Below are 18,044 nucleotides of genomic sequence, written 5' to 3'. Positions count from 1 at the left end.
GGCCCTCTGTTGGGTTTGTTGCGTTCCTGGTTTACAATGGCAGAGGTATCTAACGCCTTCCACTTTACTACATTTTTTTTACGCTTCTTTGATAAAGATGCCACCGTGCTTTAACACCTGAGTTTTACAATGATATGACACCTAGTGTTTAAGTTTGTCTGTAACATAAACTGCTGATTTAATGAAGTTAACTGGTCTTTTCCTACTTTTATAAGCCAGACAGGCAAACCATTTGACAACCTATTAAGGGTTTCTTGCCTGGACTCATCTAAATATGCTGATTATCTTAAAAGGAAGCAATTTTTCACTCTTTTATTACAGCTGACAGGGATTTATGGTTGTTTTGGGTAAAGTGAATGAATTGAAATCTCATCCAAAAAGGAAATCGAAAACAGAGTGTCGTGTTTCACCAAAGACCTGTTAAATCGCTAGAGTAAACAATGGTTCTTCCTCTTCTACCCTCAAGTGAATGAATATCAGCAGGATCAGATATACAGCAAAGAAAACACATTTTACATAAAGCTTTCACTGCATGCCTCCTCTCTCCACCATCCTCTGCCAACCAAGTCATGTCATAACGTGGATCAACATGCAGCTTTCCATGCAGCTTTCCATGCTCCTGTTCCTCGCATTTCTGCTGCGTTAAACACTGCTTGCTTTTCTGTGGCTTCTGGAGGAAAATGTGTCTAAGCGGGCATTCTCACAGCATCCTGTTTTGGCCTCTAAGTGATCAATCTGTGCTAGTCCCACTTAGACAGCATGTAGACTGTACTAACAGCACATCGTTTTGATCTGTGTCTGTCCGCTCTTTTTACTCTGATGGGCGCCCTGCAGTCAGCTGACGCAGGGAGACGTCGGGCACTGGGAGGACCCCGAGGCCTGCACCGTGACAGAGAACAAACCAGCGTCACGACACTTTTACCCCATTGCCCTGCTGCTCGTTAGCTCGCACTTACTGGTTGTGTGGCTCATTTTAAGTCTTGTTTTTCTGCTTGCAAAATATCAATAAATTGCTGCCAATGCCATCTCTGCTCACTCCTCTTTTCTGTGTTTGCTCGTTGTTCTTTTATGAGAAGTGGGGGTGGTGTGATCTGCTGGCTCTCTCGTGTTAGGGTGATTGGTGCCAGTGGTTTTATCGTGACCTCACGCTGTGGACTGTTATTCCCAGCAGTAAAGGAATGGGGAAGATGGATTTCAATGAGATGGTTTAAATAACTGGCAATGAGACATTTGTAGATGCACCAAGAACATAGTAAGTTCAAATCTGACAATAACAAAATGTCCTTAGACTCGTGTCAAGGTTAGGTTAGCACTAACTTTATATTAATATACCCAAAGTTTAATTTACCCTCTGAAATCTGACTTTGATGATCCTGGCATTAATGTATAGGTTTCTTTTGTCAATAACATTGTTTAATACTGACTAACTTGCCTCCACTAATCCAAACCTATTCATTCACATCTTAAAAAAAGGAGAACGAAAAGCCCAGTAGTTTCCTAAAGCTGCTTAGCGCTGTAGCGGTAGACTGACGTATATTGTATTGATTCCAAATAAACCACTGTGTCCTTGTTCATCATAGTAAAAGAAATTGTCCCTCAGTGCAAATATAAGTCCCATTGATTGATTTTTAATAGTCTTCCATCTTTTCATGTGATTTGTTGATAAGAAACATGCAGATTATCGGCAGCTTTAACTTCCAACATCGTAAAAAAAACTGCTGATGGTATTAAATGTTTGGATAGTAAATAAACCGCAGCATTCCTCGTCAGTACCAGTTATAAACAGACTACTGCACACTAAAGCCCTCCATTAAGGATTTTTGTGAATCGACCCTTGAAGGACTTCTTGTGAGTTTGTGGGACTGTGATGTATTGTTTGAACTCCACATAGAAAAAAGTCCTTAAATCAACCTTGAATGGTTTTCCTTTTTACTACCCACCATCCTCCCCTTAACATGCTGCTTTTATTGCTTTAACATGATGTTGCAATCCAATAAAAAACGTTCAGCCTCACAGGAAAAACCACATCTTTGAGGCTCATATATTATTATGTTGTGAGCATGGCACAGATGCACTGACGAATTGTTAGAACATAGTTGTGGTAGATTGCATTTCATATGTAGTAGAGCATTACAACGCTAAAATGTGGATCAACAACTGTAATAACATTGCAGTGGTTGCTAAGTTATACCAAATAAAACACACACACACACACACACACACACACACACACACACACACACACACACACACACACACACACACACACACACAGTGAATTGCATCTTTTAATGAAATATGAAAGGACTCAGATGCAGCTTCACTTGAACAGAAAACGTTCACTTCACTTGTTTCTGGAAATGTAAACGTCCCACTCTCGCCTCGCACAATATGCTTTCAAACAAATACGTGTTCTTTGAAATATGTATGAAGCATTAGCAGTGTTTTTGTGCTTTTCGAAATTGATGTGCCTGTGTCAAACCATTTAATGAAGACAGCAACAATGAGGGAAAGCTACTTCTGCAGACAACAACAACAACTACAACCAAAAATGAATCTACAAATACAGTAGCCACTCAGTGAGAGCCCAAGATTACATAGCTTCTTTGTTTGGTTGGTTGGTTTGTTGGTTTAGCAGCAGGGTTACAAAAATACTCCAGGCTCTCATTGAAAGTTGTTGGAAGGGTTTACTTTAGCTTGCAACCAAATTATTTGTCCCTTACATAAACAACCAAATACATATGTCAAAAGGAACACATATTTGGGAGGTCATCTTGTTGAGCAATACACTTTATTATATTGTGTGTCTATCATCATCATCACTCCCGTAGCTTGATGGCTGCTGGGAAACTTTGATGACATCAACATGATTTAAAAAACTCATTCATTCATTTTCACATTTTTGTTTTCCTTTCTTTTCTTTTTCCCTCCTCATTCCTCTTCACCATCATTGTTTGATCACCAGAGAAGGATGTCGGATTGAAAACGTTCAAAAGAATATTAGATGCAGGAAATATGCCTTCAACATGCTGCAGCTGATGGCCTTTCCCAAGTGCTACCGACCACCAGAGGGCACGTACGGCAAAGTGGACTCTTGAGGACCTAAACCCTGTACCGTAAAACCAGTCAGTGTGTGTGTCTTCAGTAAATATTGACGCTTATAAATAATATTTTCCTGTTTGAATCCAAAGAGAACTGGCTGAGTGCACCTGATGGATGTTGTGTTTTTCTTCTGTTATTTGTGCCAACATTTTTGTAAAAGGACAAACGAGTACTTCTGTGTGGGAAACACAGTTTTAATAGAGCTGGTGTGCTTTATGGCTTGTCAAATACTGCTTTCCACGTTTAAACGGGTAAATAAAATGTATAAAGCCTTATTCTATGATTGGATGTGTGCAATTTGACATGATAAAAGCCAACCTGTTCTACAAGAGTTAAAATATTAAGTGTTATCACGTATTCAGGTCCAAACTTCACCTATATTGTTTTTCGTTTGCAATCATATCTTTCATTCATCACTAATAAGTGAAGCATGTGTTGAGTCATGTTTCATAACTCCTCCTATTCTCTCGGTGGTTGCACTCGAGCTTTCTGAATAATATGTTTATATCTTAAGGTACAGGCCAGTGAAACCACGTGTCATAACAGGGTGAGGACATTGGACCTTCGTTTCCAAACGCTATTCCAATTTAATTATTTATTTTTGTATACTAAAACGTTTTTATATTCCAAGTTTCTGAACCTTGGGCTTTAATGCATGTTTGAAATGTATTGGCTGTGTTGTTCATTGGAAACATTTCTATTTGACATTAAATAAAACAATGATTTGATTTGGATATTTGTGATTATGTAATGTATTTGTGATGTCTTGTATAAGGTGCGTTCAACCATAGGAGGATATGATGCTAGTTTTATCCATGTTTTTCACATGTCTGCTGTTTTTTTAGGAACACTGTTTGCAGTCCTAGTAATGATGAGGGTCTTTGCCAGTCATTGGTACAAATTCCCAACTTTGGTATTTAAGCTTCCTGCCCATATGTATAATATATATACTAAAACATTAAATGTCTTTCAGTTGAAAAGAAAAGAAGTATCATAGTTTTAAAACAAACTTTTATAAATTACAACCTGCTATCAACTCTCCGTTTCTGCATCCCACTGGGCAATAGGTTCGTAGTTCAACCCATTGACCCGAAAAATTGGCCCAGTTATAAAGAGAAAGACTAACATCTTTTAAATGACCAGACCTGAGTCCAAAGCCTCACCTAAAAATCAGCAGAAACCTAATCCTTTTTCTGAACCCTTTCCAGTCTGACAGCAAATCCCAAGAATAAATCATTCAAATGCGTATTTTCTGATATGGATTTTTTTTTAAAACACCATTTTTATGTCTCACATACAATTGAATAGACGTCCCCTAAACCGCCTCCACAAAAACTCCCAACATTGATTATCCTCAGTCTTGTTTGACGACCCATCTCGACACCATTGGTAAACAAAAAAAAGCGGAGCTCTTTGACAGAAACATACGTATGGTCATTTAACTCAACTTTTGTAATTTTACAAGAGGTTATAAACCGAGAACCTTAATAAACATCAGGTAGCTGCTGTCAGTCTTGGCACATCTCTGGTTTTTTTATGGCATCTCTGACATGGAGTGGTTCCAAGGTAATCTCTTAAGTGTTTTTTGTCGCAATATAATTTAGTTTCTCTGGTGTCAAATTGCAAGGGCATCATATGATGAAGCACAGGATTATCACCCTTTTTCTTTGCCTTTCATACCAAATCAAAGATGCCCTGTCGAATTGTTTACCTCTAGTAGCACTATGTAGCAATCTTTTGTACAAGTGTTCCATGTTTTTGTTTCGGTTTCATGAACAAATATATATTTACGCATGTAGCATATTTCACATCTTGTCCTCACGCTACCTCAGTTGGTATTGGAAGTGCACCATGAAACCCAGGAATGTGTCAAGAAAGGTTGTGAAGAAGACTACTAGCAAACAAATAGGGAAGAAACCAACACACAGTTATATGTTTAAATCTTTCATGAGGGAAATGCACTCAACCTGTTTGTTAGACCACACAGAAGAATGATCGGTGAGTGCATTCCGACCAACTCTAGCCCTTAATGGCTCCATAATGACTTTTGAATGAGGCCAGTCTGCAAAAAAAAAAACACATGGACGCCCACTTCTACATTATCCAGCATGATGCTGCTTTGTCCAATAAATACATTAGAGGACACATTCCTGATAGATTGCGTTGTGAATGGATCTTATATTTCTTCATGCCTCATGATTGATATGAAAATAGATAGACACCATGAGAACTTTTTCTAGACTTGTTATATCATGTTTTCTCCCCATCTGATAAGCAAACTCTCAGATCTATTCTGGATCATATTACAGTTCTATCGGGCTCATCACACCTGCACCACACACCCTATGGGGTTTTAACATAAAGCGGAACGAAGTCTGAATTTCCACAATCACTGAATGTAAACAACAGAACTCAAAGGCCTTGAGATAAAAGAACCATGAATCAAAAAACATGAAAGACTTCATTGTTGGGATATAATTTACTGGGTGAGCATTGATTATATATATATACATATATATATAATATCTACTGAGTAATAGGAGTGACATTCAGTAATGTATAGCAATGAGTTTAACAATATTAAACACTTGTATACACAGTACATGTTGCTACTGTCTGCAACTTTCCTGATACTTCTCTTTAAACTGTACAACTGAAAGGCAGATTGTGGCACATGGTGACATCATCTGTACAGTTAAAAGCAGTCATTCTATACATTCAGATTCACTTTAATATAAAATATCGGACAGCAAGCATTATCACATGTTGACATAGTTACAGCGTGATATTTACAAAATAAAAACAACATTCTTTACAGATATTTACAAATGAACATGTGTGGCTCACATTTAGGACGAATTATCACTTTGAATTTCTTGAAACAGAGAATTTAGTCTGTCTGAGAATGTTGTAATATTTACAAGGGGGTACGTTTCACATTGTCGACAGCCATCCTTAAATTGAGAAGGACACAATCAGTATTTTTTCAAACATAGAACAGATTAATCTTTAAAAACAAAAACTGTGATATAGCACAGAAGCTTTGTGTGGTGTTAAGGTGACTTACAGATTTAGGCTCTTTCAGATGATGTTCATAGAATTCATAGAAGACGTCTAAGTTGTCATCCAAAATGTCTTCTTCATTTATGACCATCATCAACTCCAACATGTAACATTTGAGAATCATCTTTTTACAGCTCTCCTAGGAGAGAGAGAAAAGCCTCATTATGGACACATTAGGATTATTACATGAACAGTTACAAACAAGTGTTCACATTTTTCTTTATTTGTGTCAGATCTTTGTGCACATCATGCAGGTTTGAACAGCTTTTAGCTGAAACTTGATCAGGCTCACAAATCAAGACGTAACATGAATTCTGTTTTAAGCTATGTGTTTTTTTAAGGCCTGAAGTTTCATTATTTTCGGGGAATGCCATTTGGCTTTTGAGGTTGTTAGTTTTTTCAGAACGCAAAGTCCAAATGCAAAGGGAAGCAAGGACATCTAAAACAAATATTTAAAGTACACAAAAGTCTTGATTTAAACATAAGGATGGAGCCATTTGTGTCAAACCACTGTCATCAATAGCCCAGTATTCTGCCATTTATACCAGGCCCGCAATCCCACCTCTTACAACTTTGATGAGGCTCAATAGGGCTTCAGAAACTTCAGAAACTACAGATCATCTTTTTGCAAGAAAGAACAGCTGACTGAATGGCAGTGTGGCAGCAGTATCACGGCTGCATATGCACAAACTGACGTAGCGAGGAGGCCAAACCTTTCTTCTAGCTCATGGCTATGTTGCTAATCTCAAGAATTGGAGGGCTATATACACTGCCTGGCCTAAAAAAAGGTCAAGCACTCTAATATTTGTTGGACCGCCTTTAGCTTTGATTACGGCACGCATTCGCTGTGGCATCGTTTCCACAAGCTTCTGCAACGTCACAACATTTATTTCTGTCTTGCATTCATTTCTCGCCAAGATCTTGTGTCGATGACGGGAGATTCAGACCACTGCGCAAAGTCTTCTCCAGCACACCCCAAAGATTCTCAATCGGGTTCAGGTCTGGACTCTGTGGGGGCCAATCCATGTGTGAAAATGAAGTCTCATGCTCCCTGAACCACTCTTTCACCATTTGAGCCCGATGGATCCTGGCATTGTCATCTTGGAACATGCCCGTGCCATCAGGGAAGAAAAGATCCATTGATGGAATAACCTGGTCCTTCAGTATATTCAGGTAGTCAGCTGACCTCATTCTTTGGGCACAAAACGTTGCTGAACCTAGACCAGACCAACTGCAGCAACCCCAGATCATAGCACTGCCCCCACAGGCTTGAGACGTTTTTTTTGGCCGGGCAGTGTATCCTTTTTTTTGGCCGGGCAGTGTATTTGTTCTTTGCATAGCTGAAAAAGGCAAAGTCAATGGTGTGCACTTCACAGACTACAGAATATTGTCGGCTTGATACTTTATACGTACTTTTTTGATGATTAATAAATTGTATATCAATAAACGTATCTTATTAGTTTTTATTGTTTACATTTGAAATGTGTTTGTCATCTTAAAACAATAATTTTATCATGAAGTTTTACAACTTACTTCAACTTCATTAGTTACTTCATTAGGAGCATACAGCATAGCGTCAGATTTCTGAAAATGAATAAGAAAGAGTCAAACTAGACAAACATAAAAAAAAAATCAAATTTAAAGAAATTCCCTCGAGGTTTTTCCGAGATATGATGTTCACACTAATGGGATGACGGCCGAAGAAATGACTCAGAGGCTTAATAGGATGCCAACAAAGTATGAGTAAGCATAAAAACACGATGGTTTATATATCAAACACATTACTTTATCATAAATGTAATAATCAAACATAGAAATAGATATATATTTTTTTAATTTAATACCTTCTCTCACCTTAAGGGCTTCTCTCAGACCTTCAAAGGTTGTCTGTAACTCAAATGTATCATTCAAAAGGATGGCACACGAGCACGGAGATGTGCTCAGAAAGCTTCGAGAGAAAGAAGAGACACTGATTGCAAAACAAAATAACAATAAACATAATAATTAACAACTAGCGATCAAATGATTCTCTTTGCTCTTTCACCTTCACAATTACACTGTGTGTTACTATAAAATGTTGAGAGTAACTGTTTCCATGAATTAAACGACACACACATTGTGTTGTCAAAGATAGAAGTTGTTTATCTCCAATTTCTCTACTATATAATGTTGTGATGAATAAACAAAGGATCTTTTGTTGTTCATATTTTCTCTTTTGAATAATGTCGAGGATCTGACCTATGTTGTGTTGTCTTTGGTAAGTGTATTTTTTTATATTTAATAAGCAATACATTACTTAGAAAACAGTTCACACACTGTATGCCTACCTCAGAACTAAGAAACACCTGAGCCAGACCTGAGTTTTGTGGCTCTCTCTGCACAGGTTACAGGTCGACTGGAACTGGATGCCTTTCTAAAAATAAAACAAGAAATGTGAGTATGTCATCCTTCAGGTTAATAAGACTGTTGAGAAAAATAGAGATGGTGAGCAGGAAACAACGGAAAGCGTGACTTTGTCTGTGAGTCAGACCCTGTATTGTGAATTCCTGTCTACAAAATTTGGAAATTTGATATAGTCCCATTTCTAGGAGCACTTTGCATCTTTCCGGGGTTCTTTGCCAGTCTTTGCAGTATTTAAAAAAAGAAAGAAATGTGAGTTAATGTCTTGGACCAAGTTTGAGAAATGTACAGCACAGATTAATGTTTATTAAGAGTTTTTGATCTGGATACCTTTTGTTGCATTGTTTTTAGTAGTTTAATTTATGACATTGAGCAAGAGAATACTTAATAAAAATGAAATCTGAATGAACAGTCTACCTCTGCGTCACTGAAGATAAAGGGTAGGTGTGACCTGCTCTGGTAAAAAAAAAAAAACTTTAAAAAAAAGTGTGTGTTCGGTAAGTTGCACAATACAGCACTCATTCTATTGGAATGTATGTGTTACTGAAGCAGCACAAGAACAACCAACATTACACCATTTCACACCATTGCTAAATGAGCTGACTTTATTTTCAGTTTTCAAGTAATTATTTGAAAAGTAAATTGTCAGAGAATTGTAAAAATAATAATCAAAACATACCCAGTTTTTGATAATAAATAGAACCAAGGTTCTCACATAAGGTAAGCAGCAAAATCTTGCTCTGTTCTTGTTGTTCCTGTTGCTCATTTTAAAATGCAGCACTTACTGTTACTTTCATTAAACATACAACAATATTTAGTAAATTGGTGATTTATGAGTGGATTGAAGTTACAGTATAAGTACCCTACCCTCCCAAGGACTTGTAGTCATAGGCCTACGCATAAATAAAAACATAAACGTGCACGCGTTCCTCGTTCATTCCTCACACACTTTTTGACAGCCGCGCAGACGTGTGTTTGTCGGAGAGCTACGATAACCTCCAGAAGGAAGGAGGAGCTTGGTTGAACCAGATCCCTGCACCAAATGAAACTGAAACTAAACCATGGACCCTACTGGTGATTAGTTTGGTTACAACTAAATAATCACAGTGGCGCCCAATTCACGGACAGCAGGTGAAATATATCCAGCGTGGATGCACGTGGATCACCAAATTGACACACCCCCGATTATTACGCACCAGTTGTTTCCCACCGTTGTGAATTTAGACACTTTTCAGTCCAGCTTAACAAAATATTTATCTGTATGAAATCTTAACCTGAGGTGTGGTTGAGTCAGACCTGGGTTCATTTGTTTCACACACAACCAAAGAGAGTTAGCTCACCGCTCGCAGGTCTCTGGGGCATGTTGGCTGCACGAGGATTACCGGGAAAGCCGTCATGAAGTCTATCATCTGTGCAGAGGTCTCTCTCCTACCCGGCGGAGCAACAAGCTGAGATCACATTTTTGCATTTCAATTGTTTCTAGAAAGCTCTGTTGTCTCATCGGTCGTGTTATTAGCGTTTGAGAGGAGTAGGACTCCAGTCCATTTGTTGCTCCAGAGACCGACTCTCACGCCCTACCAACGCCGTTGCCGCCGCTGCTGCGCGTCATGCTGTTAAAGTTTACTCCTCCCATTCGTCACTGTGTTACTCACCAGCAGTGGACAGTAGCCTAAAGTGCTGTACTTTGACTTTAGTATTTCTTTTTAGGCTATAAATACTTTTTACTTATCTCTGTTTACTTCACTTTTAATAGGTCATTTTTGGGGTAAAAACTGCTTAAGGTTATATGTTTCAGTACTGTACAACTAAATTACCCAGTAGTAATAGCCAAGTATTTAAAATGGGCTTATGGACTCAATTAAAATGTGTCTAAATGTATGTGGCAATGATAAAAAGAGATAATAGTATTCTATAATAATAATAATAACAACAAAAGAGCTAATCGTGGACCATAGTTTATGGGCGCTATACACGATGTAGGCACAGTTTCAATCATCGTTAATAGTTTAACCTTCCTGAACTCTCACACTCAGAACTAGCCCCCCACCACACTCCCCTTTGAATTTCATGAAGCTCAAACCCACGGCACATCACACTCAGGGACATCACACTCATTAACAATGTCTTTATTTACTATTTATAACATCTGTATTTATCTGTAAACCCTGCACCTTATATTTGTTCTGTTCATTAATTGAAAACAAATGTGCTTTTTTACCCTTTGCACTTTCTGGTTGGATGGAATTTTTTTTTTGGTTGAATCTGCTCCAATATATAATAAAGATGTTAAGAGAGAGAGCTTAACGAGTACTTCTCCTTTTGATATTTTTTGTGCATTTTGCTGATCATACTTCTGTAATGTCTACTCAAGCTAAATTTTGATTTCCGGACTTTCAGACCAAAGTATTTCTACTTAGGTAAAGTGAAGTAAAGGATCAGAGTACGTATTCCCCAACTGCTCACCAGCACTTGGTCATCTCCAGTGCATGTCATAATAAAAGTTCAGTCAATCGCTACTCAAGACATGACAACCAATCCCTGCCATTTGGAAATGATCACTCCAATAGTATTATTTCATTATTTAATGGCATGTTTAACACCAACATGTCTTCTCAAATGCATTAAAGGGATCAGGGTACGTATGTCATGCTGTTTGAACAACCTTTGTGTTGCATTGAAGCAGGGGAACCCCGATCAGATTACCACAATATGACACATTATTTACTCCGCAGATCAACATGTATTACACAGTAAAGACATTGTGAATATAACATGATGTACATTTAGTTCCCTGCTGTAACAGGGTTTAAAAACCAACCAAACACAGAATTTGTGTGTGTGTGTAGCGAATATACCAAATTAGAATGAAAATATAAACCAAACAAAAAAGTTGAATGATATCTCTATGCTTTCCTGTGCTGTAACAAGTGAACATCTGCAGAGGATCTTTTGGATCTATGGGACTGTGCTCTGCAGGCTTTCTCTCAGCTCAGTCCAGTTTAAGACCAGCCACGGCACCTGCAGCTTTTTCCTCTTCCACTTCATCTTCTTCATCATCATCTTCCTCCTCATCGTCGTCTTCGTCGTCATCATCGTCGTCATCTTCTTCGTCCTCATCGTCGTCTCCATATTCCTGCTGTTGTCCTCCTCCAGAGGCCAGGTTCTTCCAGTAGGAGTCGTACCCTGACGCTCCGTATTCGTCGTCATCATCATCAGCTCCAGCCTGCCGGCCATATTTCATAGTGCGAGCTGCAGAGAAAACAGAGGAGACATTGGATCTAGTTACTACTACTGGATGGTAAGTTGGCAAAAAAGTCAGTAAGATTTAAGAAAACCATGTGCATGCATTACAGATTAATTGCAGTATGGAAGAAGTTACTTTTAGGATTGGTTCCTAATGTGTCCCAAAACCAAAACCAACCAAGCATCTGTTTTCCTAAAAAGTAAATACCTTCTGATACTTTAAAGAAACAGCTTACTGAAAGACTAAGGGATCAGTAAAATAGTCTCTTTACTGAGCCAAAACTAAATAACAGCTCTGTTTCTGATTTAGCTTGGGGGAATAGACACTTTCCCTTGGTGTTTCGTACCACACAATATTATGTTTCTGAGATCACAATGCAGCAAGGAAGGGAGCTGTCACTTCCTCTACCGGAAAGAACTAGGACTCACTTGACATGCTGAGGTCTTTGGTCTCTTGGGTCTCGTGACCACACTTGGGGCAGGGAGGGTTTTTGCCTTTCTCCTGTTTGAAGACCTTACTCTTGGCGTGGTCGTCACAGTAACATGCCTGAGTGGAGATAGTAGCAATTAGGTTTAAATCATCACATGGAAAACTTCACAGCACACACAGTATATCGATGTACGAGGTATATTCTCAGTTGGAATTTGAGATGGAAATCCAATGACGGTTCGAGTCCTTTGACCAACATCTATTTTAAGCAGATCAGTCAATTCCTCCTTTTGTCTGGCTACAATTCAAGTATAGTGCTTATCACCTGCCAAGGGATACACTGCACCAGCTGTTTCCTGCCGTTCACTGTAATAAAGCTGACCAATCATGTTTGCATTATTGTCTGTGATGAAAACAAAAGTGACCAAACTTATGTTCTTATAAAAGGCTGAATTATTATAAACGGACTGAATTTAGTTAACAATTGCTACTTATCTTTTAAAGCTAGGGTTATGTAGGACAGAGATGCAAACTAGACTGACAATGAAGTTGTGATTAGAAAGGATCCTTCTCTTCTAGTATGAAAAGGAGTAGTGAGTTAACCCAAACTACCCTTTTAAATCTCCATATGAGCATACAAGTATTGCTTTAAGACTGACTCGCTAAAATGTTAACCTCTCCAGAAAGGTTTGCCACCATTTATGTGGATGTTCAATCAGTGTTGATGGTATAATAGCTATGTTTTCATCAGTGAATATTGCATCCTAGTGCATAGGATCTCTAGAACGAAGGAACAGTGTTTTGGTTGACTCAATTATTCAGTCAAATGTATCCAAGTTTGTGTATACAGCTGAATAAATGAAGTGGAGAGACGCTGTATTGCTTGGTTCCTTTACAGCTGCTAACTATTTCTCTAAATAAATCAAGCTGATAGTGAAAATGGCAACATCAGTAAGAAGTCTTTGCCAAGTGGTATAATTAGCTCCCATTACATCCCAGTTACATAACCCTCAATATTATGCGTACTGCTTCAAGAGAGGGGAAATAAACTCCTGCCAGCAGTTTCAGCAACAATTGAGGGATTTCCGTTTAATCTGATTGAAGCGCTCTCTTGCTGCATTTCTTATTTGAATCTTAAGTGTTGCTTACATGTTCCCTTCATGTCTGGAACATGACCTTTTGTTGGGTCAACTAAAATGTAAATCTATGGAAATGGTAACAATATATTTGAACTTGTCTTCAGTTATAAGGTGTGGGCTATAAGACTGCTGAACTCCTGACCTCTGTGAATGTCTACTCACATCTTTTTACACACATACATATATATATATATATATATATATTATACACATCTGCCATACATATCTGTTTATAGTACACATATCTATATATTATACATATCTGCCATATACATCTGCTATACATAATATATGCATCTGCCCATACCTCCTCATTCCACAAGTATTTAAATACTCTCAATGTATTCCACATATGTATATATTTCACATCCTCAAATCTTTATTGTTGTTACTGTAAATATTCTTCTCTCTTTTTGCACTATTTTATTTATGTTATTTGTACCATGTATGTTGAGTTGTTGGAGGAGCACGCGACATAAGATTTTCATTGCCAACATATACGCTGTATCTGCTGTGCATATGACAAATAAAACCTTGAAACCTTGAAACCTATTTGTTGTGTAAACACTTTGTGATGTGAGCTTATAGGATGGGTGTAGTTCTACATTAAAATGTTTACAGCAACCTCAGTAGCTACAAGGAGTTCCATTAAAACAGGGACATCTCTTCATTTCCTCTCACCTTACAGCGCAGACAGGAGTGTTGTCCCAGTCTGTTACAGGAAACACCTGAAATAGGACATGAGACAAGGCAAAAGAAAGTGTAAAACTACTTTCGCTCTAGACATTCTATTCTACCACGGATAAGATAAACTTCACATTCCACATTAACCACCCAGCCCTAATGAATTACGTTGGGATAGCGGAACAAAGTGACTCACATTTGTATGTTTCTGCCTGGAGGACTTGGCAGCTTGCCTGATGCTCAAACTGATCATCCTCACACAAGAAGTTGTGACAGAAGCTACAGCGGAAGATACGCCCTCCTATTCAGAAAGTTAAAACAGCCAGAGTAAATCTGAGTTTGACACTGATGTGGCTGTGTGAATTTCAAATGGGGGGGTTCTTACCATGATCCCAGACGGCACGATCACACTCGATGCAGTCTGCATCAGTGAGCGGACACACACAGGAGTGAGTGCTCAGACATTTCCTACCGTGGCACACCCAAGCTTCACAGAAGTCACATACTGCCCCCTTGTGGTAAAGAACAGAAGTGCAATGAGAGAAAAAGAAAGACTTTGCAATGATTTATCGTTTAGGTGCCACTATAAATCTCACAACTAATTGGCATTTGTGTGGCAGTAATTAAGCCTCTTGGGGCAAAGGAAAAAAGTACTGTACTCTTACATACTTACTTACATCACTGCAATACCACATTTTCCCAAAAGGATGGATAGGTGCAGATTGGTCAATGCAGAAAAGGCATATTTGCCAAGAGTTTATATCTTTTCAGAAATCTTGATAACTTACCACCATGGCCATTCCAGTGGTGTGGATCCCAGGATGTTTGACGACACAATCTGAAGACTTCATGCACTTGGTTTTGCCTGGGAAAAACAGCATTAAGCATTACATAATGTAATAATGAGTAACAATCCATTCAAACACCGCTTTTGGATATTTCCGATGTGTTTATAGCCTCTTAAAGTGTATTATTAACAGTGTTGGGTGTAACGTGTTACAGTAATGTATTACTTTTTTCTGTAACGCAGTAATATAACGCATTACTTCTGAATTTTGGGTTATAAAATACCCGTTACAATTCTCGGTAACGCAGTTACAACACATTTTAACCCGAAATGATGTGGTGTTTAGTTTTTAAGAATTCACCAACATCGCGAGACATTCCGACACCAGACAAATAATTGTGCAGGTAGAATAGTAAACCAGTAGGCCTGTTTACTATTGGTTAAGACGGCTGCACAAACAGATTCGCGATGCAGAGCTGCAGGCTCGGATAAAAGAAAAGAAAAAGACAGGAGTGAGCTCAGGCCAAAGAAACAGAAGGTCACTTTCTCTCGGTCTGCTATGCTGGTTGAACCCCGAGACGTTCAGAGACTCGTAGCAGAGTGTTGAAGATCTGCAGCCTCTGTCCTCTGTGGAATCGCCGGCTTTTAGAAAGCTTGTCAGCCAAATCCCCGTTAACACACCAATGACAAGGTGAGCTAACATTGCCATAGAGACCAGATCATATACAGCAGGTTACAGGGCCGAGCAGAGACTCCACTAACATGTTATTAATAACACACAGAGACGTCATGTTACTGGTATCAAATATTAATTAGCCCAGTTAAACGGAGCATGAATTTCATTTCTAGTTCTTTTCCTAATGTTCAGCATGTACTGCCAGATAGATAAATAGCTTTAATTAATGAGCTGCAATAAACTACATTTTAGCATTTAAAGCCAAACTTTTGCAGTTATTTTGGTGAAAGAAAGTCAAAGTAACAGTTCAGAGACAGTAATAATGTAATGTAACTTATTACTTTAAAAAGACAGTAATAAGTAATATGTACTTTATTGCATTTTGGAAGTAACTTGGCCAACACTGATTATTATGGTGAAGGTTTTTGCATTACATAGTTGAAATGCTCTGCTGTCTAGAAACGTGTATTGATCCAACCACTTGGGGTCGCCCAAGTAGAATATCTTCAACCTGTACACATGGTGGTTAAATGGTATTTGAGGAACTGGCACACTTCCAGATCCTGGGAATTGAAAGACATGGATATGTAGTGTGCCTGTTAGGGAGGGTATCATGTTAGGCTAGTAGGATGCACTATTGAAAGAGCAGGATCAGCATTTCCCCTAACCCCAAATGTGAATATTCCTTCATAGTGACCTAAGCCCATATACATCATCCTGACCTATTTCTGTAAAGTGTCAGTCAATCATCAAATTAAAAGCAGTACCCCACCCATGAATCATGTACAAATGTTTGAATAATGATTGTTCATTTATATCTATTTCTGAAGATATATAGTATGTGTAGAGGTGAATGACATTGGGTCTGAAAGCCACACACACACACACACACACACACACACACACACACACACACAGACACACACAAACACGTATAGATTGTAGAATTCAGAGACGACCTAACTAGTGAAATTATTTACATGACAGAAATTTCATATAAATATTATAACAAACATGTAAACATACCACACATCTGTGCAGTTTACTCACCACACTGAGCGCAGGTAGGAAGCTTCTGCACTGAATTACAGAAGTAGCAGAAAGCTCTGTTCTTCTGTTTTCTACCAGGTGACACAACAAGGACAACAAAATGAAAGTTAACGAGTTCACCTGATATACCTGAATGAAAGTTTATAATACAATTCAGTCACCTACCTCTGACATTTGTCGCATTCCTGCAAAAACAGAAAGTTGTACTAAAGTTACTAAATAATCAGAATCAGTTATATTAACAAGTAGGTTTACACATACGATATATTTGCCATGGGGTAAAGGGTACATACAGACACAGAAAAAGTTCTATGTTATTTGAAAGGAGCAAATATTAGTACTATTATAAAGGCTTTTTAAAAAAAGATTTAAGGACTCTTGTAACCAATTACAAATAAAGGCAATATTTACACAAAATAAAAAGATGTGAGGGTGTACAGAATATATCAAATATGACAAATACTATATTCAAAATTGTTCAATTAACAAACAATACTTTGAGTGATGACATGTTTTAAACACACCATGGTGAAGTTGCAGGGATGTTTGGCCACGTCGATGACATCCCGGTTGGCTCGGGATTGTTTCTCTCGCTCTTTTCGGCTCTCGGCCTTTTTCCGGGCACCGGTTTTCTTTTTGGGCATCTCTGGATCGTTTCAGTCAAGCTAAGGACTGGTTCAACGGTTGGTTTCCACGGGGATAAGGCTGGTAATCTGGGAACACGGAACATGAGATTCAAAGGCTTTATTGTCATATGCAAAGTAGCTACAGTGTAGAAATGGCAATGAAAATCATAAATCCCAAGTCAAGTGATTGTGTGGAAGTTTACTGTCTATAAACACACGCGGAGTCATATTCGTAAAGTTAAAGTAATGGTAGACCGCTAACACACTTACGATCACATTATCAGTTTATATCTGTTAATGTTGGCTAGCTGTTGCAGCCAGCAGACAGGACACGTATAATCACATGGTACATATTTTACATGAGCTTTGATTATAGATGTTTACATGTCCTATTTAGGTTGTCCAGCAGTTACATCAATGGTCCTGAATGTCAAAACTAGGTGTCATTGTAAATATAAGTGTCTGAGTTTTTGCATTTTTTACCGAAATCACCGGCGCTCCCAACTTCTTGTAGGTCCGTTTGGAAAATGTGTCCGGTCTGAAACAGACCTCTGAGGGTTTTGTTCCTTCTTTTGGTTCCGTGTTTCCTTGGCTTTAAATAAAGCGACTATGATCTACCAGAGTTGAAAAAAGCACGTAAATGTATAAACCCTAAATTGAATATGTATATCCACCCAAAAATAGGTATGTATGAATACAATATACTGTATGAATATAAGTGTCAGTTAAAGTAGGCATATATATATATTTCAATTGGCTACACGTACTGAAAATGGTAGAAATTATATACACATTAAACGGATATGCGAGGATATGAATATAATTGAAATCAATTAAATAATTT

The 18,044-nt window shown here is 38.2% G+C and overlaps 2 protein-coding genes across 9 annotated transcripts in view; one reads left to right on the top strand and one right to left on the bottom strand.

Moving 5' to 3' along the window:
* inpp4b (inositol polyphosphate-4-phosphatase type II B) overlaps positions 1 to 3,836 on the top strand; it is a 218,774-nt gene extending 214,938 nt beyond the window's left edge. For 7 of the 8 annotated variants that reach the window (XM_063883249.1, XM_063883245.1, XM_063883247.1 and 4 more), the window contains one exon: positions 835 to 1,025. In XM_063883249.1, the coding sequence (XP_063739319.1) occupies positions 835 to 1,009 (175 nt within the window). In that variant the 3' untranslated portion in view covers positions 1,010 to 1,025. Of the gene's footprint in view, positions 1 to 834; positions 1,026 to 2,965 lie in introns of those variants that run through there. The other variant, XM_063883246.1, reaches the window with a different exon arrangement.
* Positions 3,837 to 10,675: 6,839 nt separating this feature from the next.
* On the bottom strand, positions 10,676 to 17,305 carry znf330 (zinc finger protein 330). The gene is made up of 9 exons (XM_063884474.1): positions 17,099 to 17,305; positions 16,740 to 16,759; positions 16,575 to 16,645; positions 14,850 to 14,926; positions 14,447 to 14,573; positions 14,258 to 14,362; positions 14,059 to 14,105; positions 12,238 to 12,355; positions 10,676 to 11,814 (listed from the first exon to the last, which is right to left on the bottom strand). The coding sequence occupies exons 1-9, from the start codon at positions 17,216 to 17,218 to the stop codon at positions 11,555 to 11,557; spliced, it is 945 nt and encodes a 314-aa protein (XP_063740544.1). The 5' UTR covers positions 17,219 to 17,305; the 3' UTR covers positions 10,676 to 11,554.
* Positions 17,306 to 18,044: the final 739 nt, after the last annotated feature.

The sequence above is a fragment of the Eleginops maclovinus genome, chromosome 5 (genome assembly GCF_036324505.1).
Source record: "Eleginops maclovinus isolate JMC-PN-2008 ecotype Puerto Natales chromosome 5, JC_Emac_rtc_rv5, whole genome shotgun sequence".
NCBI classification, from domain to species: domain Eukaryota; kingdom Metazoa; phylum Chordata; class Actinopteri; order Perciformes; family Eleginopidae; genus Eleginops; species Eleginops maclovinus.
Note: the sequence above shows the minus strand (reverse complement) of the source record. Positions and strands in the feature narration are given on the sequence as shown.